Source organism: Rhodnius prolixus, unplaced genomic scaffold (genome assembly GCF_049639745.1).
Source record: "Rhodnius prolixus isolate KJV_2025 unplaced genomic scaffold, Rpr scaffold_7, whole genome shotgun sequence".
In the NCBI taxonomy this organism is placed as follows: domain Eukaryota; kingdom Metazoa; phylum Arthropoda; class Insecta; order Hemiptera; family Reduviidae; genus Rhodnius; species Rhodnius prolixus.
The window spans coordinates 12,433,053-12,454,851 of NW_027411582.1; the positions used below are offsets into that span (position 1 = coordinate 12,433,053).

At 30.9% G+C, this 21,799-nt stretch overlaps 3 protein-coding genes across 5 annotated transcripts in view; all 3 read left to right on the forward strand.

Moving 5' to 3' along the window:
* Nucleotides 1–339: 339 nt before the first annotated feature.
* LOC141446999 (uncharacterized) lies at nucleotides 340–10,900 on the forward strand. Of its 3 annotated transcripts, XM_074114118.1 has the most exons (7): nucleotides 3,261–3,476; nucleotides 3,793–4,309; nucleotides 4,392–4,579; nucleotides 5,290–5,433; nucleotides 6,265–6,498; nucleotides 7,897–7,977; nucleotides 8,873–10,900. In XM_074114118.1, exons 2-7 carry the CDS (start codon nucleotides 4,168–4,170, stop codon nucleotides 8,999–9,001), a joined length of 918 nt encoding a protein of 305 aa, XP_073970219.1. In that variant the 5' UTR covers nucleotides 3,261–3,476; nucleotides 3,793–4,167; the 3' UTR covers nucleotides 9,002–10,900. The 3 variants fall into 3 exon arrangements, with proteins under 3 accessions (XP_073970222.1, XP_073970219.1, XP_073970220.1); XM_074114121.1 differs by lacking the exons at nucleotides 3,261–3,476; nucleotides 3,793–4,309 and adding an exon at nucleotides 340–3,175; XM_074114119.1 differs by lacking the exon at nucleotides 3,793–4,309 and having other exon boundaries at nucleotides 3,284–3,476.
* Nucleotides 10,816–16,637, forward strand: LOC141447004 (protein lifeguard 4-like). The gene is made up of 6 exons (XM_074114135.1): nucleotides 10,816–10,950; nucleotides 11,052–11,160; nucleotides 12,226–12,331; nucleotides 13,265–13,416; nucleotides 14,024–14,156; nucleotides 15,767–16,637. Exons 1-6 carry the CDS (start codon nucleotides 10,833–10,835, stop codon nucleotides 15,881–15,883), a joined length of 735 nt encoding a protein of 244 aa, XP_073970236.1. The 5' UTR covers nucleotides 10,816–10,832; the 3' UTR covers nucleotides 15,884–16,637.
* The window catches only part of LOC141447002 (ciliary microtubule inner protein 2B-like), a 43,568-nt gene continuing 38,096 nt past the window's right edge, over nucleotides 16,328–21,799 (forward strand). The window contains exon 1 of the mRNA XM_074114127.1: nucleotides 16,328–16,468. Within this exon, the coding sequence (XP_073970228.1) occupies nucleotides 16,398–16,468 (71 nt within the window). The 5' untranslated portion in view covers nucleotides 16,328–16,397. The remainder of the gene's footprint in view (nucleotides 16,469–21,799) is intronic.

Here is a 21,799-nt window from a genome sequence, read left to right on the forward strand (position 1 = left end):
TCCCTCGAATGTATTGTTATTGTGTAAATATGATAGATTATGAAAATTATAAAACCAACTCCTATTTTTTTTTTTTTTTTTTTTTTTTTTTTTTGCGCATCAACAGCTGAGGTCATTAGCGCCCGGAGCTTTTTCCAGTGCACTGCCGGCCTCCGGACAGTGTTCTCTCGTTACAGACAACACTGTCCATCACCGGACAGTGAGCTGTAAGAAGCTCCTAGGAAGAGAAAATCTAAGGGTCAGCTGCTGGATTCGAACCCGGGACCTCCGCGTGGGAGTCCAGTATGCTAACCTCATAGCTAATCCCTTCCCTCACCAACTCCTATTGTTACAGGTTTTGTATCTACAAAACAAATAAAATAAAGTTTCAAAGTTTCATATAACAGTTTCAGTATTCGTAGTGGAATTCAATGTAACAGTAATTAAAAGCTTACCAAACTCACGTAAGATGGCCGTCCAATTCCTGATTCTTCTTTTGGTCCTTTAACACCTCGTACATTATTTTAAAAAAACAATGTTGGTCTTTCCTTGGGATTTATGTTAGCTATGAATTGCGGCAGTAACTACCTCTCTGTATGCTATACCTTTTATTTAAATCACTGCAGTGGCGTCACAGAGAGGAAGAATAGTTTTTTGTTCTGAACTGCCTTAGGGGCCAGAAGGCTAATAACTGGGTCGCTCTTATTCGAAGGTAGAAGTGCAATACAATATCTATGAGAAAAATTGGAACATGAAGCCTAGTTAGTGTGATTAAAGTCTCTAACGTCCTATAACCAGGCCACGAATAGAATGCACGAACAGGGTCGATCTTGTTCAAGGTAAAAGTGCAATTACAGTGGAAAAAAGTGGAAAATGAAGCCTAGTTAGTGTGATTAAAAAGTAACTTCCCTCTCTAATGTCCTGTAACCAGGCCAGTATTAATGTATGTACCAGGCCAGGAATGTACAAACGGGGTAGAACTTTTTCTAAGGAGAAGTGCAAATATAATAAGAAAAAGTGGATTTCCAAACCTAGTTATAAAAAGGTAAATTCCGTCTCTAAATTCCCAAAACCAGTCCAGTATTAGAATTTAGAAACAGAGTTGCTCCTATTCGTGCGTAGAAGTGCAAAAACAATGTCAAAAATTGGAAGTTAGTGTGATTAAAGTCTTTAATGTCCTATAACCAGGCTAGTGTTAGAATGTACAAAGAGGGTCGAACTTTTTCTATGGTGGAAGTTTTATTACAATGGGAAAAAATGGAAATTGAAGCCTAGTTAGTGAAATTAAAGGAACTTCCGTCTCTAAAATTCCAAAAGCAGTCCAGTATTAGAATTTAGAAACAGGATCGCTCTTAATCGAAGGTAGAAGTGCAAAAACCATAAGAATTTGGAAATCGAAGCTTAGTTAGTACGATAGAAAGGTAAATTCCGTCTCTAAAGACCTAAAACCAGACCAGTGTTACAAGGTACAAACAGGGTCGCTCTTATTTGAAAGTAGAAGTGGTAATACACTAGGAAAAAGTGGAAATTCATGCCTAGTTAGTGTTTAGAAAGTAACTTCCGTCTCTGAAGTCCCAAAATTAGGTCAGTGTTAGAATGTACAGACAGGGTCGCTCTTATTTGAAAGTAGAAGTACTAATACACGAGGTAAAAGTGGAAATTGAAGCCTAGTTAGTGTGTTTAAAAGGTAACTTCCGTCTCTGAAGTCCCAAAACCAGGCCAATATTAGAATGTACCAACAGAGTCGATCTTATTTGAAAGTAGAAGTGCAAATACAATGGGAAAAAGTGGAAATTGAAGCCTAGTTAGTGTGATTAAAAGGTAACTTCCGTCTCTGAAGTCCCAAAACCAGGCCAATATTAGAATGTACTAACAGAGTCGATCTTATTTGAAAGTAGAAGTGCAAATACAATGGGAAAAAGTGGAAATTGAAGCCTAGTTAGTGTGATTAAAGGGCAACTTCTGCCTCTAACGTTTCAAAACCAGGCCAGTATTAGAATGTACAAACAAGGACGGTCTTATTTGAAAGTAGAAGTGCTAATACACGAGGAAAAACTGGAAATTGAAGCCTAGTTAGTGTGATTAAAAGGTAACTTCCGTCTCTGAAGTTAGGTCAGTGTTAGAATGTACAAACAGGGTCGCCCTTATTTGAAAGTAGAAGTACTAATACACGAGGAAAAAGTGGAAATTAAAGACTAGTTAGTGTAATTAAGAGGTAACATCTGTCTCTAAATTCCCAAAACCCGATCTGAGTTAGAATTTACCCTTATATTTACTCTTGTTTGATGGTAGAACTGCGCGTGCACAGGGAAAAAGTGAGAAATCAAGGCTAGTTGGTTTGATTAAAAAGTAACTTCCGTCTCCAAATTCTAAATCCAGACCAGTATTAGAATGTATAAACAAGGCTCTTCTTTTTTGAATGTAGAAGGGCAAATACAATGGGAAAAGTGGAAATTCAAACCTTGTAAGTATGTGTGAAACGTAACTTCAGTGTCTAAAGTCCCAATCCCTGAACTGTGGAACAATTTACACTTACAGTCACTCTTATTTGTTGGTAGAAGTGAAAATAAACTAGTGAAAAGTGGAAATCTTTGCGCAGATAGGGCTGTAAAGTTGTTATTTCTGTCTCTAAAGTCCCAAAACCAAACCAATATGGGTATGGTCAAGGAAAAAGTGGTAATTTTAGAATAGGTAATGTGATAAAGGCATGATTTCCGTCTTTAAGCTTAGTGATTTTCGTACAGGATTCTCCGGGTTATGAATCCTGTTTCCGTCCCTTCATTTTCCTCGGAATCTCTGTGGGAAATATTGTGGACAGAAAACACGCCGTGCTTTCCTGTGATGAGCTTTCTTGTTTTTAGTTAATTAATAATATCTCTGATTGGGTTTATTAATTATTACTTTGGTATCTAGTTGTGACTATTGGTTTTTCTATTTTGTTCACTCGAATGGATTTTATTTTTAATAATGCATATGTACGAGATAATTACAAATAAATGGCCTTGGGTCAGATGCACATTTTATTATTCTTTAAACAGATCTTTTTGACTGCGCCGTTAGTAGCAAGCATTGTAACGTCAATTGGATACCATTTACTTTTTTTACCAAAAGATGGACGAGATATTTTGCCAGAAGTTATGAAAACAAAAAGCTAAGAAGATTTACGCGGAGAAGTTGATGCAGAATAAAATAAAAAGTATTTAAAAAATGACTTTAATAGATTAAAAGTGATTAAAACTGATCTAAGAGATACTAAATACTTATGCTTGCCTTTAAAAGTAGAAAGTACACGTTTTTTGTTTGAATATACTTTCTTAATCATATGTTTTGTTTTATTAAATATTTGTTGTTGATTTAAATTAATAAAAGAGAGAGAAAGTAAAAAACAAAACAAAAGTCGTACGTTAATTTACAATATTTTGTTTACGCTTCAGAGAAAATAGCGATTTGATTTTGAACCTTGATTTGAAAACTTGAAATGAATTTAAAGTTTAAATGTATGTTATTTTTATTATTATATATAAATAAGTATATGTATATATTATTGAAATATCTTTATGATTTTTTAATTTATTAAGGGTTTAGTTATATTGACGGTTTTATCCCCCAGTTACGATACAATGTAAATATGGATGAAATGTATATTACCTCTAGTGACTAACTTGAGAACAAATAAAAATGTAAACCGTACGAGAAAGAAAGGGTTAAATTTTACATTAACGACGCCACTTTTGTGGTGATTAATTTGATTAATTCTAGTTTGTAATAGTTAATAATTGACCTTATTAAATCTTAATCGTTTCCTAATTTCAGAATTAATTAAGAATGCTCTAATTGGAAATTTTACCGGTGTCTGGAATTGTTTATGGATACTGGGGCACCTCCGAACTACAGGTTGTAGTCAGGTGATAGATACGTACTAAATTGTGATGGCTTGAGAATCGTAGATAGTGTATGAGCTGAAGAGAGTACACTAAGGCTACGCTACCCTGGGCAGATCGAAAGCATGGTGGGGAAAGCCGAAGAAGGTGACTGTGTTTATGGAAAGCCCCACTGAGTGAGCAGGAAGGGTCTATGGGAGGGAAGGGTTAAAGACAATTTAACACAACCTGTATCTAATGGAGCACGGATAATCCATGATACTGCATCTTTTAGTGCGATTGGTGATTATCCGAAAGCTGATACTCGATGACGAGATGTGTGCATGTTGCCCGTAAATTTCGTCGGAAGCATGCTTTCTTTGCAGTGATTGATTCGTCAAGGAGGCCATTTTCGTCTAAACAGCCCTCAAATGCAAAAACAGATTTACGCTCCTTCCATAGTTTTGTTTGTTGGTTTTTTTAATCTATTTAGAGATAAGTTCTAATAGTAAGTGTAGAGTTTTTATTTATTTAATTATTTATTTTGTACAGGTCAACTTGTTGATGACGAGAAAGAGCAATCTTTTAAAGAAATCTGTCTTTCTTATTTGAGAATATTTGTAGCAGAATTTATAGGTTCATTTTTGTATGTGTTTTTCGGGTGTGCTTGTATAAATAATTTGAGTTCATTTTTTGGCGTTTCAATTTGCTATGCATTGGTAGTCGGTGCTTCAATTCAGGTGCTTCATTTTTTTTAAAAATATTAATTAGTAATCAAGCTAATATTTATTTATTTGTCAGTCTAACATTTAAGGGTCATTAGAATTAGCCAGTCAATGCACTGCAGGTCTCTGGATAGTATTCTCTTGTTACAGAGAGCACTGTCCATTATCGGACAAGAAGCTCCTATAACAGAAAATAATAAGACTAACAGCTGTATTCGACCCCTGTATCTCCTTTTACTACGAAACTAGAACTTTTTTTTATTTGTTTGAAATTTTCTTATAAACCAACCTTACTGAACTTTTTCTACGACTCAAGTTAGGATTACACTTAAAACATTTTTTTTTTTTTAATTAATGATTTTAAGAGGTTTTAGGTATTACTTCTTAAACCTGAGGCTTTACAATCTAAAAATTTTTGCCGAATTAAATATCTTTAACCTGAATAATCTTTTTAAAAATCATGTGACATTGAGCTGATTTTAGCCATCTCTCAAATTTGGCATACTGGGCGGCCGTTCTAAGCTCCCACTTTCGTTCGGCCCTGTTCATCAGCATAAAACGAATATAGTATATTATACAATGCATTGATTGGCGCAAAGATATTATCGCTTCAAAAAACAGAAAAATCGACAACACCGAATATATATAATAAATTAAAAAGTATAGCAGTTGTTGCAGTGATCTAATTGTTCAACTAATTTTTTTTTTGTGTGTTTTAAATCTAGGTTTTTGCTGCAATATCTTTAGCTCATCTAAATCCAGCAATCACTTTATGTTTCTATATTTTTGGAATCATATCTCTACCATCCTCGTTAGTTTATTTGATTGCTCAATGTCTTGGAGGGATTGCAGGTGCATTTACAATAAAGGTAAAATCACTTTACAAGTATTATACGCATTTATTCAAGCAGTATATATATATACAGGGTGAACCAGTAAGTATTGTCAATAGGCCTACTGCGTGTAGTACATCTAAAGTGGAGTTCAATGACGTATTGGCCAACTTCATATTTTCCTCTGTTCTTGAGTGACGTCACTTTTAAGTCTTTTTCTAAAATCATTACTTTTTTCCAATAAAAATGTTATTACTCAGAAAGTTTTAGTCCGAATTCGATTCTGATGACACGATTAGAAAGACAGATAAATTTCCTAAAAATTGACACCATTTTGAAGCATAAATTATTCTCCAAACTGCCTTAATCTTCCACCGGAACCTAGGAAAATAAAATTAATCGAAATTTTTAAGAAAACTCATTAGGCTCTTATGTGATCATTTTCAGACCTAGGTGCTGGCACTTTTTATAAAAGTTTCCTTGTTTAATGGGCTTTCAAACGGTATATCATTTTCCAGAATTCCTTTTATCTTCGTATGAGAAATTACGTTTGTTTTACAAAATAATAAATGAAAGAAATAATAAAATTAATAGAAATTAGAGAAATTTTAAACATTCTTAGCTTAAATAAAAAAGGATTAAAAAAAATGACTTTACAAAAAGGATTTATTACACGAATCATAATTATTATGAATTAAATATTTAATTTATTGTATTTATTACTCCTCTTTATATTAAGTGAATAGTATTTCTGAATTCGCGATTTGTATTAACTTTTTGAGTTAATATGTTGAGTAAAATATGTCCAAGTGACTTCCACCTAATGTATTGGCATATTACATGTTTGGTAATTTTTTGTTTTTACAGGATTTGTCTGTTTATAATCCATCAAGTATAATAACAAAAAGAGGAACTGAAGGAAACTGCTGCACATTTGTTGGAGAAGGAGTTTCGATTGGTAGAGCATTTGCTTGGGAATTTGGTCAAACATGCTTTTTAATATTAGGAGTGTGCTCAATTATTCATCCTAAAAATCTTGCAAGATTGGAAAGCTATCCTGTGAAAATGGGAATACTAATTTTTGCCCTATTATATTCTGGAGTAAGTAGAATTTGTAAAATTTTTTTAGTTTAGATTAAAATTGAAAATATACTTTATAGTGGTGAGAAAAAGAGAAAAGATTTTTTGTTGTCTCTAACATTTCCATAAGTTAAAAATCAATAACAAGTCAAATATTATGAAATTTTATGTGTATTTCTGGAATGAAGTTGCTAAGCACCAATGTTTTAATTTATTTTTTTGGTACTGAAGCAATGCTTTTTTTGCACTAATTATTGATTGGAGTTATAAAAATAATAACTGCACCGGTTTATGTAAAATTTACCTAAATAAAATGAAAAAAAAAAATGACAGCCCAATAATAAAACATTAAAAAAAGAAATGATTGTCCGTTGTTGATATTTTCCTGTACGTGCTGTCAGTTTTATAAGCACACAAGATTTTTTGATTGGATTCCAGTTCCACAATAAGAGTTTAAGGACTTGTGGTTGAATTTAAAGCGACAATAATGAATTAAAGCTCACCAAAGTCACTTGAGATGGCCTTCCAGAGTCTATCTTTTTTTTTATCACACCTACAAAAGCTATGAAATCAATGCCGGCAGTGAGCTGGTCTTTCCTTCGATTTCACATAAGCAATGAGTAGCAGAAGTACCTCCTATGCTGTACACTATTGTCTTTTATTTCCGATCAGAGAAGAAGCAGGAACTTGTTTTTTGAGTTTCATTTCAAGTCTAGATTGTCTGTTGCCTAAATTAAATCTGATGACCAAATGAAGGGGTAAATGAACGAACCATAGCGAGTCTGAGCCAGGGGCTCAGACTCGACAACTGTTCTGGGAGGTGGCCCTGCACTCCAAGGCTCAAAGTGCTTTTGAAGAGGTGAAGAGGTTAGCATGTGACTTCCTTCCTACTAGTAAGGCAACTAAACCTCAAATCGGTACCGCAGGTAACTGCCTACTAGGCTGACCTAATCAAGCCATATGCATTTTTAGTTGGTACGAAAAATCAAACACAACTTCACAGGATAACCCATATTGAAGAGAAAATCCTTGGACGTTCAAAGGAGGGGGACTGAAAATTAATATAATACCCAGTTGGTACACTTCCGCCTGTCAGTTGTGAATGGGTTTTAGATCCCTGAACTTCTTAAAAAAATGACGTTTTTTATTTACTCCAAAATATTATAAAAATTCTATAAATTTGAAAAAGTTTCTAGATTAAACTGGTAGGAGCAGTATCCTAGGAATCCTAGATTACTAAATTATTTTACAGGAATTTGTTCTCCAGAAGTATTTAATGTCTTAAATGACTTTGAATATGCTCCTTAACATATAATTCTTTAACATAGTTAAGTTTACATAATAAGAAATCGCATTAAAATTGTAATATAACTTTTAATGCGAAATGTTAATGGAATATTCTAAAATTTTAATTCACAGACTAGTTTCACTTCGACAGGAATAAATCCTATGCGTTCTTTCGGCCCCGCTGTTTCTAATCAAGAGTGGGAAAATCATTGGGTAAGAAACTTGTTAATCCATTAGTTCTAATTTAATCTACTAATTATAATTTTAATTCTCTTAATGAAGCTGAGGAACATTCTGTTTGATTGTATAAAATATTGTACATGAAAATAATAAATGTTGAAATGTTTGTTAGGTAAAGGATTGGTAGGTAATGACTGATTTTTTTTTTCACTGGTCGCAATGAAAAAAATGAATAAAATCGTATCATAGAAAGTGACAAATAGGCAACAGATCGTTGAAAAGACTGCTATAAAATTGCATCAAATACATGCGGGAGCAATTAGGTTTATAGAAGTAATTATATAGCAGAGCACATTATGCAAGCAGAGTGACATGTAAATAAAATTCCATTGTCATTTACTTTTAGGGTTTTTTTTAAATTATACTTGATCATGAGGTAAGATGAGATAAAACCAAATCCACTGCAGCCAAAAAGAATTTTTAGCTCCTACTAATTTAATTAGGGATAGATTGCATCTTGTCTGTTCAAGAGCAATTTGTAGGAGTGCGTTAGTTTGAATAGTTTTCGTTTTTATAAACGCTGCAGACCACCGCTGAATCGAAACATCGTTGCTCTCTTTCATGCATATTCGAGGGATAGACTGGGAATCTAACCCTAGAACCATATTACATATAAACCTTACGAACCTCGCTATTAATGTCTCTATTGAGGCACCCATATTACTTCAACAGAAGTACTATAAATTAATTTACACCTGATTTCGTCCATGAAAAATATTTATTTCGAATATATGATCATATGTGGTGCACGTCCACCTTGATTGCTATTAATGATTAGCAAATGAACAAATTTTTTATTGATCTTATACTGATTTCATAAAACAGTAAAATACTGCTTTTTAAAAAAAGTATTTTTATTTTTGTGTAGATCTACTGGGTCGCTCCACTATTTGCTAGTGCTGTGGCAAGTATCTGTTACCATATAATTTGTTTGCCTGAGAATGGCCAGGATCTCTTAAAGCAAATTTTAAGAAGAAGGAAAGCAATAGAAGATTAGAGATGTATATGTTCAAAAATTATTTTCTTTATTCTGCAACTGTAAAAAAAGTTGTTCAGGTCCTAGAATATCTTTTTTTATGCAATAATTTTTGGAGGAAAAGCAATGTTGCTAAATACAACAATCATTTATCCGTTTTAGTATCTTTAATTCAAACATTTCTCAAATTTACATTCATGATTCTGATTACAATAAATGTATTCGTATATTTTTGAGAAATACATTTCATATTATTTTGATTACACTTGAAATACTAATATTACAGTGCATTTAATGTTTAGGTTTTGATAAACAATTGCATTCGAAAAAAATTATTCTTTCTTTGTACTAGTAATTGTTTTTAATGAAGTATTTATGGTCTGAAATTTGTTTCTTCTTTTTATTTTTATTATGTTTATAATCATCTTTATTTCTTTATTCTGTATTCTTAATGCTGTATACAAATACTAATAGTGCAATAAAAGTCGTGCGTTTTTCACCTTTACTATTCCAAATAGTGTATTCCTCTCCTATTAAGCTTAAATCTCAAAATAGGCTATAATATTCAATAATTTTAGCTAATAATATGTGGACTAAAAATTCAATGCCGTTTCGAAACTTGTGATTAGCCATTTTAAAGTCAGGATTTTTTGTTAAGTAGTTTTACATTTGGTGAAAAGAGTGGTTTCCTGCTAGTTACTAGGTCAGTTTCAAGATAGAAAACTCACTTGCCTTATCAGAACTCAATGGTTAGGTAGGATGGTAGCTTACAATTATAGTGGTGCAGTACTTGGATGTGATGCTTTATTATTTTTTTGCGAGGAATCCCTCGTTGTTTTCTTTGCGAGGGTAATTTTTAATAGGCTTTTGCAATCCTATCTAATCGAAGATTACAAGGAAAAAACTTGAATCAGATACTATAACAATCCCCACAGGACAAATACTGCAACATCCTCCGGTTTTTCCTTATTGATTTGACTATACTCACTTATACATGTCCACGAAACTTGTTTTTCGGATTTCGGAAGTAAACGTTAGCAAGATATTCATGGCGCACATTCCTTAACAAGTTGGGTATTTTGAGAACACAAGAATATTGAACGGAATTTCCAATAACTTTAACTTGAATCTAAATTTTGTTCAAGAAGCAAATAATATTTTAGAATTTTAATTCAATTTAACACCATAGGCGGTTAACTTAATATTCTTCTGGAATTTTCTATAATAAATTTATTTACAATAGTTTGTTTATATACATATGTACACAAAAATGAAAAAGTAAAATCGTTTCTAGCTTGGTGCCTAAGTACACTCAACTACTATTTAATAAGATTAAAGGAGAACATATTTACAAATTCGGGAAAAAATAAATAAAAAACCTTAGCTTGAAATCTAATTTCGTAACAAACGCTCTATTCCTTAGAACCTCAAATTTAAATTGAGTGGCATACTTTACATGTATTAACTGGGATTGCTTATATCACCTCATAAATTAATTAGTTGTAAACGTAAGTATCGGAATTGATTAATTGTGAACAATTTTAATGTTATTAATTTTTGTAATCTAGATTAAATACAATTTATCAATATAACTTTGACAGAACATCTGTTTCTTGAAGTTTAGGTTAATGTTTTGGGTATTAGTGCTCACTGAACTACATTATCAGGTTGGAGGTTTATGTAAGATAGGAGTGAATTTGATTGGGAATTTCAAAAATTTAATGCAGTTGAGCTATTTTTGACTGTAGCAAAAAGATAGTTTTTAGTTTTCAGAATTAAAGATTAACGTCAAAGCATTGAAGATTTTTGAGAATAGTTCACTGTGCCGTCAAGAAAAAAGAATTCATTTACCATGGCTTCAGTACCTCTTATGGAAGATATCGAAATGGGTGAAGATAAAACAACGGGAATTGAAGGAGATTTTGCATATAGAAACAATGTACAACAAGCAAGTACTAGAATTAGATTAGGTAAGCTTTTTACTTTTTTGTTTCGGTAGAATTCTGCCAAATATATCTTTTAAAATTGTTTTACGAGAGCTTAATCTTAATTTTTATTATTTATTTTAAAGGATTTTTGAGGAAAGTTTACAGCCTTTTGTTCACACAGCTTTTGCTTACTACAATCATTGGTTTTATTATGATGTCGTTTCAACAGTGCAAACTTTTTGTACATAATAAGTGAGTAAAATTACCAAAATTATTAATTTTTTCCTAAATATAAGTAGTGTCCCAAGAAGTGTGGTATTGATCTATTTCGAAAAGTAAGATAGTATGAAACAGAACTAAAAAGTAAATAAGTGCCCTCATAGTTTTTTTCATAAATCCAACCAAGATTTTGTTTGTACTACCAGAAGCGAGTTACAAATACCAATTTCTTGTTAATGTAAAACTTGATTAATTTTTTTCTTTGATCATTCACGAGTTATGATTGAATGTACATTTATTTAATGCAACGTAAATATTATTAATCTGTCGTACCTGGAAGCTGTAATAAATAGCATTACAATTTTTTTGTCTTTAATTAAAAAAAAAAAAACTTTAAACAAACTTACTCTTCTTTAAATTATAGTCTGGCGTTCACTATTAGAAACGCATCAACCTTATTTTTTTTACGAAGTATTCCTTAAAAACAAACAGATTCTGTTTCAACCGAGTTGCTTGCTCTTATTATTGCTGTCTTTGTCCAGCTAGTGTGTAGGATATATTAGAAGTTTGAGGGGAAATGAAAGAAAAAGAAAGTTAGAAATAACCGTCATTTTACTTTCTTATAGAATTTGGAGGTGTCAAATTCGGGAATCGATAATTCGCTGAAACACGGCCTTTAAATTTTGTTGTTTTTTTTTATGGTGCGGGACAGCTAACATGCTGGTATCTTTGCTCAAGGGGTACATCCTCTAAAAGTAAAGGAAGAATTTTGGTGAATAAATAATTGCCTACAAAAAACTTATCAAAATTATTAAATTAAAAAATGAATCTGTTACCGACTTTTTAAGTGTAACTCTCTATAAAATAATGTTATTTCTTTATCTCGCATGTGGTAGCACAAATTTTTCTTGTGTAATATGAATTTTGAACGAAAAACTAACAGAAATGTAACTTTTTTTTTTAGCTAAGTGCCTTAGTTTCCGAAAAATGTCTGTACACATATATCTTAACACACTCCATATTTATTTATTTTTACTGCAATATATAAATATATTTCACAACCTATATAGATGTTTTATTGAATTTTATTTCTTCTAGTGACTGGTTGGTCTTGGTAGCCTTTATACTAAGTCTTGTAACTCTAGTGGCTCTTCACGTAAAAAGGAAAGAATCTCCAACAAATTTTATTCTATTAGCGATATTTGTATGTATTTTCTTCTTTTTTTTAAAAAAAATAATAATTAAAATTAATAATATATGTTTTTTTTTGCTGAAGTCGCATTTGCTTACAGCGATGTGAATTTATGTTAGTTCAAACAAACTCTAAATTTAATACATTCTTACATTCGTGAAGTAAGGTTATCGACCATTTTAATTGACGTAGCACTATTAGTAAAAGCTTGCTGTTATGATATGTTATGATACATGGGAATCTTCTTTGTTATGTTTTCCATCGATTTGGGAGTTCTATTTTCAGGGTATCTTTATTTTATAAGCGTATTCAGACTCAGCGTATGCAGAGTATACTGTGGCCGAGCCTGAACACTCTTCTTGTATAAGAGATCTGAAAGTAGGTGGAAAGAAAATTATGTTATGATGCAAAAGATGATTGCTATTTACCAGCACTAAAGATCGAACCATCTAATGAAACCAGCAGAGTTAAAGGGGAAGTATACACAAAATAGATAAATCATCGGACAAAAATTGTGTTGCAATGAAAATTTCTATCTCATTTTATTTTTTCTGAATAATTCTAGTTTAATATTTTTAATTTTGATGGTATTAAGAAACTCAAAAATGGATTAGTTCTGTTCCTTGTATAATGAACCACCAGTTACTAAACAAAGACATGTTTCATAGTTATTTGAATATTTCTACTTTTTTTTTTCAAACTAATTGCTAGTGGTCTTTGGCCAGAGATGCAATTATGCAATGATTCTCGTATTATATATTTATATATGACTTTTGAATTATTTTTCTTGATTTCCGTGTAGAACTAAATCTATAATTGAAAACAGAATACGGCTTATGAATTATAAAACTAAAATTACAATTTGATTGAGTCTATGTCGACCAAACATCCGTTCCTGGCACATATTTGATAGTTTTTAAATTAAATTAATATTTTAATTTTTAGACTGTCGTCCAAGCGTATGCTGTTGGAGTAACTGTTACATTCTTCGATAAGATGATCGTATTGCAAGCTCTTATAATAACAGTTGTAATTGTTGGCGGATTAACTGCTTTTACTTTCCAGACAAACAGGGATTTTTCATCTATGGGAGCAGTGTGAGTAGCATTTTTTATATTTTTGTTAATTAATTTAAACATATTTGAGAACAAAATGAATTTAATCATATTTTAAATAAAAATGTAAAATAAATAGAATCAAATAGGTAGTTATAATTGGCTTGTGTTGGTCGTTTTCTTTTTCTTTTAGCAGTGCGGCCCAAGAATTAGTGACTTGGACCTCCTGTTCAATTTTTGTCCATTCTTTTCTGTCCAGTGCCTTATCTACAAGAATGACAAAAACTCTTTATTTCCATAATTTACTCCTGGCGTTTCTTTAAGCGATTGAATTTACATCCTAAGCTCATTTGATATTATTTCCATTATATAACCTGCCTTTTTTCTAAAAACATCCTTAAGATCTAGTTCATAAAATCAGTCTAAGTATAGTAATGAACAACAAACTCTGACCCCAAAAACATAGTTCATAACTCGGTTTTAAAAATAAGGGTGTATATTGTAAGTTTAGGTTTCTCCTCCCTTGCAATTTTTAGGTTAACCGAATATTTAATAAAATCTTTTAAGTTTTAGGGAAAATTCAGAAATGATTACAATGTTTCAAATTAGAGTTTAATTTTTAGTGTAATAAACATTTTTATTTCTCTAGATTATTCACGGGTCTTTGTATACTAATCCTTGGTGGATTGTTGCAAATATTTATTCAGAATACTGCATTCGAGATGTTTCTATCACTTGGTGGTGCTCTTATATTTTCTTTGTTTATAATTTATGATACCCAGGTAAGCACATTTTTTATTTGTTACTTATTTTTCCTTTCTGCAACGCTTAGAAAGGAAAAATATTGCATTCTTGCGTAGAATTATTATCAGAATTATACGATTTGAAGATTTATTTTTACAAAAGAAGTAAGTAGCGTAACCTGAATTATGACCCAAGACATGGAACGAATACTTACTAACTTTTTGCTTAAGAAGTTTTAATTTCACAAACGTACGTTTTGTTTTTTTTAAATACATCTCAAAATATCTTAATATTATTTACAAATATTTGCATCATTCTCTCTTCACCTAAAAAAGCTCAATTATTGTATATAATAAACGTACTACCCCCCCAAAAAAATCTGGAGAACGAAACATGACTTTTATTTTTTAATAAAGTCAAAAGTTTCGACCAATTTGCGAATTCGGAAAGATAAATTCATGTATAGAAGATTAGGTCTTCTTGAACCATAATTTTCAATAAGGACAACTTTACAAAGTAAAGGGATGATGATCTTTTCATAGATTTACACAAGTTGTAATTGCAGGGAAAACGTAATACAGAAAAATAAATGTAATCTTTTCTAAGAGTTTTATGGATACTTCCATAAAAAGCATAAACGTCTACGAATTTTGCTAACTGTTCAGCATACTCGAAAGAGAAACAAGATTCCAAAAGTAGTTTTGGTTACATTGTGCAGCTCCCTTCAGAACAATTATTGTTGACTTAGAGGTTTTGTTCTGTTTGAAGTTGCATCTATTCAACTTGTTTCTTTGCCGCTTTACCTTTTTAGTTTGTGGCCAGTATTTTTGAAAATGTTGTTGTTGTTCCAAGTGCTTCTAAGAAACAGATGTGATTTTCTTCAATTAATTGATTGCCAATTTCTTCTTGACTTACAAAAGTAGTCTCCAGTCTTCATAGATTGTGTGAGTAAGTTCCTTGATGAGATAAATTTGGATAATTTTGTATCTCAAAAATGTCCGAAGATAAATCTTCTGATAAATCATACAATTGGTGAACTTCCTTAAAGTAGCTTCGAGTGTAGTCCAGGCGCAGTTAATAACTACGATAGAATATCCTTATAGCGAGATCAGTAACTTGAATTTGCATCAGTAATGTATGAAGAGCAGTGCTCTCATGTCAAATTTTCTATGCTGATATTTCGCTGGGAAAGCATGTTTTGAAATCCCCTGATTCTTATAAAGTTTTTTTTACAAAACTGTTGTATGGGAGGAAATCACTCTAGCACGGGAAAAATTAATCGCTGGAAGACCTAACTTTGTATTTCATTTAAATATTCTCGTATTATTTATGGTATCTTATTGATAAAAATGTCTCAACCAATGCCATTTTAATCCTTTTGTTTTCAAAAATTGATATACTCATTGCTTCTAGCAAAGGAGATGAGTAGGGTTTCTTGTAATGGTCTTTTCAGTAGTACGTTACATACCGATTATGTACTCTTATCTATCGATTATCGTTGATTCGTATCGTATCGATTCGTAACGATCTTATTTTGGAAATATCGTAATTATGAAACTCTAATTTAATCAAAATTTATTTTTAAAAAAATAACATCAATTTTAGATATTTTTATAAAATATAATAATCTGTTTTTATTGTTTGGTAGAATATTTTGCAGAGAGTATCACCAGAAGAATATATATTAGCAACCATCGAACTATATCTGGACATAATAAATCTATTCTTATATATTTTACGAATCTTGGATGCAATGAGAAAATAAGACGAAGCTTTTAGAGCTTACTACTTAAAATATAACAATATATGTAAATTATATATGTGTATATCTGGTGCTGTCTTTTTGTTGATTTCTGAAAATAAGGTGTTTTTTTCTTTTAAAATATTATTTTTGTGATCTACACGTAATTTAGAACAATGTATAATAGTTAATATATTTTTAAAAAAATAAAATAATATAAAAATTTGTGTGTGTTAGCTGTTTCACAGAGATTTGAAGAAAAATATTGTGGAAAAAAGTTATTGTAGTTAAGTAACAAGGGTATTTGAAGGAGGGAGCGTTAGATAAAATAGTGGTGGGGGCGTGTTGTTTTAGAGCCCTGTTTGTTGTTAGTCTGACTAACTTCAGTTAACTTTCAACTGGCCAACCGTGCGTCGTAACTGTCTTAAAGAAAATTTATATTATTAAGATTTCTTAGTATACTAATGTGTGTTACTTAAAATCATAAAATTAAAAGTGATATTTTTTGTTTGTATTAAAAAAAACTATAAATGAGACGATGTATATCAGCATTACAAAACCAGAAAGGGATCATTTCTTGAGTGAAACCAATGACTCCTTAATGCCTGGGTAATATAAACTTATATTTTTTTGTCATTTTATTGTTATTGCACTATCACTATTACTTTAAAATTAAGTTCATTTTAAAAAAAAAATTGAATTTTTTAAATACACTGATTTTTAAATATTTGAAATTGTTCTAGCCAAGTAATAATAAAGGTTTCTTTTTTTCATACCATTTTAACTTATTTATTCTAATTCTTTTAGCTTAAAAGTAGAATATTACAATATTTTTTTAGAAAAAACAAGTTGTGGTATTTCAGTTTTAAAAAAAGGATTTTTAGGTTTTCTTAAAGAATTTATGACTTTCGTGGAGATTTTCGGTTTAGAATTAACAATAGAAATACTAGTTTCAATTTCCTTTGAATCAGAAAAAAAAAGGTTTTTACAAATTAGTCTCTGATTTATAGTAAACATAAGTATATCAAATCATTATGTTAATGAGGGGGACTCAATCAAAATAAGTTTTGAACTTGAATCATAAGGCATGTTTTGAAATCGTCCTTCGATTTTACGTAGAAGTTTTCCTACCTTTCAAAGTACCTCAAAACTTGACTAAAATAGATATGAGGTAAGTTATGAAAATGAATTGGTAATGAGCTGAAATTCAGTCGAGATTAACAATAGTATCTTAACATTAAGACCTGTATGAAATACAGGGCCAATTTCTCTTCAAATGTAGGTGAGCCGTCAGTTAAACTGCATTTTTTCTTATGTGAAATAATTTTTGCTTAATGTTTGATTATTATATTTGTTTAAATATAATAAATGTTATTTGAACTGATGAATCCAAGGCCTTGAAGAGAAAAAAATTGTGAAAAATCACACGAGTTTCCCTTATCACTTTTCTATGTTCAGATTCGTAAATTTGGGACACTTTTTTTTACTAATATCATGCACCAAACCTGCACAATATACTGAAATGATTCTTTAGTCGTGAAGATACTCTGCTATCCATGCCAAAAAAAAAAAACTGCCCTGAAACAAATTGTCTTGAAAACAATTATTCTAATAAAATTTATAGATTTGCGATTACGAAAATTGTACGTACTGTTTATGTAAATACATTTTAAAAAAAATAAAAAAGATCCGTTGAGTTTAGTGATACAACTGAGGAATTTTCTTTAGACTATAAATTTTACATTCAAACGACGATTTAGAAAAAAGCTACCTGCCAACATACTGGTATGTGTCAAATTTTAGTTTTCCCGTAAGGTAGCATTTAAAAAGATGTACGGTTTTAAAAACTGTGATGTAAGCAACAATTAACTACGTTTAAAAATAAACTTTAAGTCAGGCCTACGCAAGGTGAGTTGCATAAAATAAATCTTTTTAACTGTTCTTATTACAAAGAAATGTTTTACCTAGAGTTTTATAATTAATATTGAATAGACTTAAATTATTCAGATGAGAGGATCTTTTACAACATCGAAATTGCATTTGGTAGCTTGATGCCTACTAAACAATACTAGTCCCGTTGTCATTTCTTAAATCAGGTAAAAAATAAGCTGGTGCCATTTCACGAAAATCGTGCAAAAACACAGTAAGTGTGAATTTCTGATCATCCAGTAACTTTAATTTTCATTTCAATAAAGCGGTAAATGTAATTTCTAAATGTACATAAGGGTGAAGCCCTTTTTTTCAACGAGAAGATTGAAACTTGTCTTTTTAAAGTTTATTTTCACAGTAAAACGTCACTGTTAAGGGTATTTTACCCAGAAGTATATTAGCTAAGATTCAAGACATCTGGCGTAGTCAATTTTTCATTTTCAATTTAGTGATTTTTTCCCAACGATAAAAATTTACATTAAAATTCCGTAAACTGTACTCTATATACAATACTGAATGGACTTTCAACAGAGAGGAAAAGCCTTCTTCAACTTCATCTTCTCTTCCTCTAAAGTTACCGGAAACAGATTTGTGAAAAAAACAAAAATTGATGTGTGCACAAAGCTCTACATTGACAGAAATCAACGATAGAGAAAGAATGTAAAGGAGTTGGTGCTGGATGTAGAATTTTACAGATTTGACGTGTCATTTAAATTTTTAATATAATCTTCTTTCCATTGAACTGCTGTCAATTTTACAAAGAGAATGGGGACTAAATATTTAAGCATTTTAGATGCAACCTAATCCTTATATCTTCCCTACAACTGCTTTAAGAAGAACGTTTCCGGTTGAATGTTCAAATAAAAAGTTATAGATTTATGCACTGAGAATTTGATGATTAAAGAGATTCGTTTTCAAGAAAAGCTCACCAAACAAATGCAAAATCTTTTCAGTAAATTGGTACTTGACTTAAATTTTGACCAAAATGTAATTGAACGCGATTTTCCTCTTTTTTTATTGGCAAAAACAATTTCATCGGACTCAGTTGACCTCAAAATGGATATTTCTGCCAAATGTACACAAAATCGAAAATCAACAGATTGTACGTTCTGCTGGAAAGGATAAGTTCCATTAAGACACTTAATTTTTGTCCATTGATGTACCACTCAACTTTCACAGAGTGCTAAATTCTTTTCTAGTAACCGAAACTGTCATTTTGTTGTTGTTAGTTTATATCAATTATCAAAGATGTGAGGGACACGTTCTGTTTGATATACGTATAACGGTATTTGACATTGCATTTAAAGCTATATTACACTTCAGAGGACGTGATCTCTTTTAATTTTTGATCGGAACTCTATCGTAACTGAGGAGGTTAATAGGAAGTTCTATTCTTTCTTGACCTTCATACGTTCCAAAAATTGTTTTCTAGTTTTTATTTAACTTTCTCTGCTCGTAAAGAAAGTATTGAGAACAAGTGTTATATTTTAAAAGTTATGTTCCACGGCAACTACATTTTTGGGACCATCAATAGCTTCAAAACATTTTATCAATAGTAAATGTTTTACCTCTTAAACCTCCGCCGAACGTTGCATTTCTTACCAACTATGTTTGCGATAAGTTTTTATAATACCCTTTAACTTTCAATGAAGTGACTATTTCTTCAGGAATCTTGGCGTCCCTGCGAGTATTCCCATTCTAACAACTTTACACGCCAATCACAGAGGAGATAATGTTTACATCTATTAGCTCTAGGTATCCCAGTTTGACAACACCAATATTGGCATCCTAGTTACACATGGAACACATTCTAATTGAATCCCTCAGAGGTAATTGGTGTGTAACTAACTGGGTAATGGGATATGTGGGAAAACATTAGTTCATAAACTTGTATTATACTTACCCATTTAATGTTTTACGGTTGTTTACGTTTTTTAAACAATTATTTCACATTTAGCTAACCAAAATTGATTATTTTAGGGCCCCAATTAATTTAATTTATTGTCACTCCCTTACAATTTATTTTTTGTGTGTTGAATATTCAAATATGAGTTTATTGAGGAAAGAAGCATATTGAAGTCCTCTGTGTGTCCATTTTTAGAAAATGGGACCAATAGTATTATTGGAACTTTGTACCTCACTACTTACATGTTTTTACTGAGAATATGTTCATTTTTTAGTTGTGAGGGTGTTGAGAAGAATCATTTTATTATAGTGTACATTCATAATTTTAATGTCAGTTATCTTTTTTAGTAATAATTCCAAGTTTAAAGGCAATAAAGGCAAAACTTAAACTGCATTCTCTTTTTACTTTATTTTTGTTCTATTGGAACTACTAGTTATTTACACTTATTTTATAAATATCCTAATCGTAGAAGGGAACTAAATACCAGACAATACACTAGGGATGCAATGAAGATAATATGATCATATTTCACATACGCATCCCAACTATCCCAGCCTAATTTAAGAGCTCTCTTTACTTAGAAGAGTGAAGATGTAATTGATGTGGCTAACACTTTTGTAGAATTTAGCATATAGTAGAAAATCCTTCGCTTATCATCATAACGATTCATTCCTTTACTGTTTTTCTATATTTTATCAACCAAGCATCTTTCTAGACATGTTTATCGCAATTTGGCAAATAGTTTAGAAACATATATGGATTAATTTAGCGAACTTTCTTATCCTTTATCTAATGATTTATATTTGATGATCATTAATGTGTATATTGACAATAATAGCATTCACAATGTGAGCGGAATAAATAAATATGAATGATAATAATGATAAGAACAGAATGGCGCCATCAGCATTTTGTTTATTCTATTTCGGACTGCTTGATTTTAGAAAACATATTGTGATTTTATTTTGTTTACTAACTGTTATCCTTTCCAGCAGTACGTACAATCTGTTGATTTTCGATTTTGTGTACATTTGGCAGAAATATCCATTTTGAGGTCAACTGAGTCCGATGAAATTGCTTTTTACCTATAAAAAAAAAAAAGAGGAAAATCGCGTTCAATTACATTTTGGTCAAAATTTAAGTCAAGTACCAATTTACTGAAAAGATTTTGCATTTGTTTGGTGAGCTTTTCTTGAAAACTACTCTCTTTAATCATCAAATTCTCAGTGCATAAATCTATAACTTTTTATTTGAACATTTAACCGGAAACGTTCTTCTTAAAGCAGTTGTAGGGAAGATATAAGGATTAGGTTGCATCTAAAATGCTTAAATATTTAGTCCCCATTCTCTTTGTAAAATTGACAGCAGTTCAATCGACTTCAAAATTTGAATACAGTCCATAGAAAGAAAGTGTCATGTTACTGAATAAATTTTGTTATTTTGAATGATTTTTAGTCTACAAATTACAATCTGCTTTACCTTCTCATAAAGGCTAAGAATGGGGAATTCTTTCAAATTGAGAAGCACTTTTGGAAGTGGCAGAGGAGTAATGTTTCCCTCTCAAAATGCCATTTCATCATCTATTGTATAGTGCTAACACCTGAGCAAATTTTAATAGAATTATGTATGAAAATTAAAATTCCCAGTTTTGAAGAAAAACGTTAGTCCGTAATTGTGAATCACTCGAACACTTTTTAGCTTTCATACATCGTCTACTCACATAAAGGCCCTACCTCTTAAATTCTTCATGTAAATGTTAATTTTTATAAACTTATTCTTCTAGGAAAATAATATTTTTAAATAGAGAAAAAATACAAAATTAAATAAAATAATCTAGTTATAAATTGTTAATTTTCTGTATACGAATGTAATGAAAGATTTGACAAACCCCTTGACCTACTACCTTAACAGATTTATACATAATGGACCGAAGGATTACATCTTGCTCTATATGGTATTACTTTTCACCTAGTCAAGGTGAACGCTTTGTTATTATTTCTTTTTAATTCGTACTTTTATTTAAAACCATTATTTATGAGTTTTAAATAATTACCTATATTTTCAAAATTTCTTGCATTTTACTTACTGTATAATCTACCTCCGAA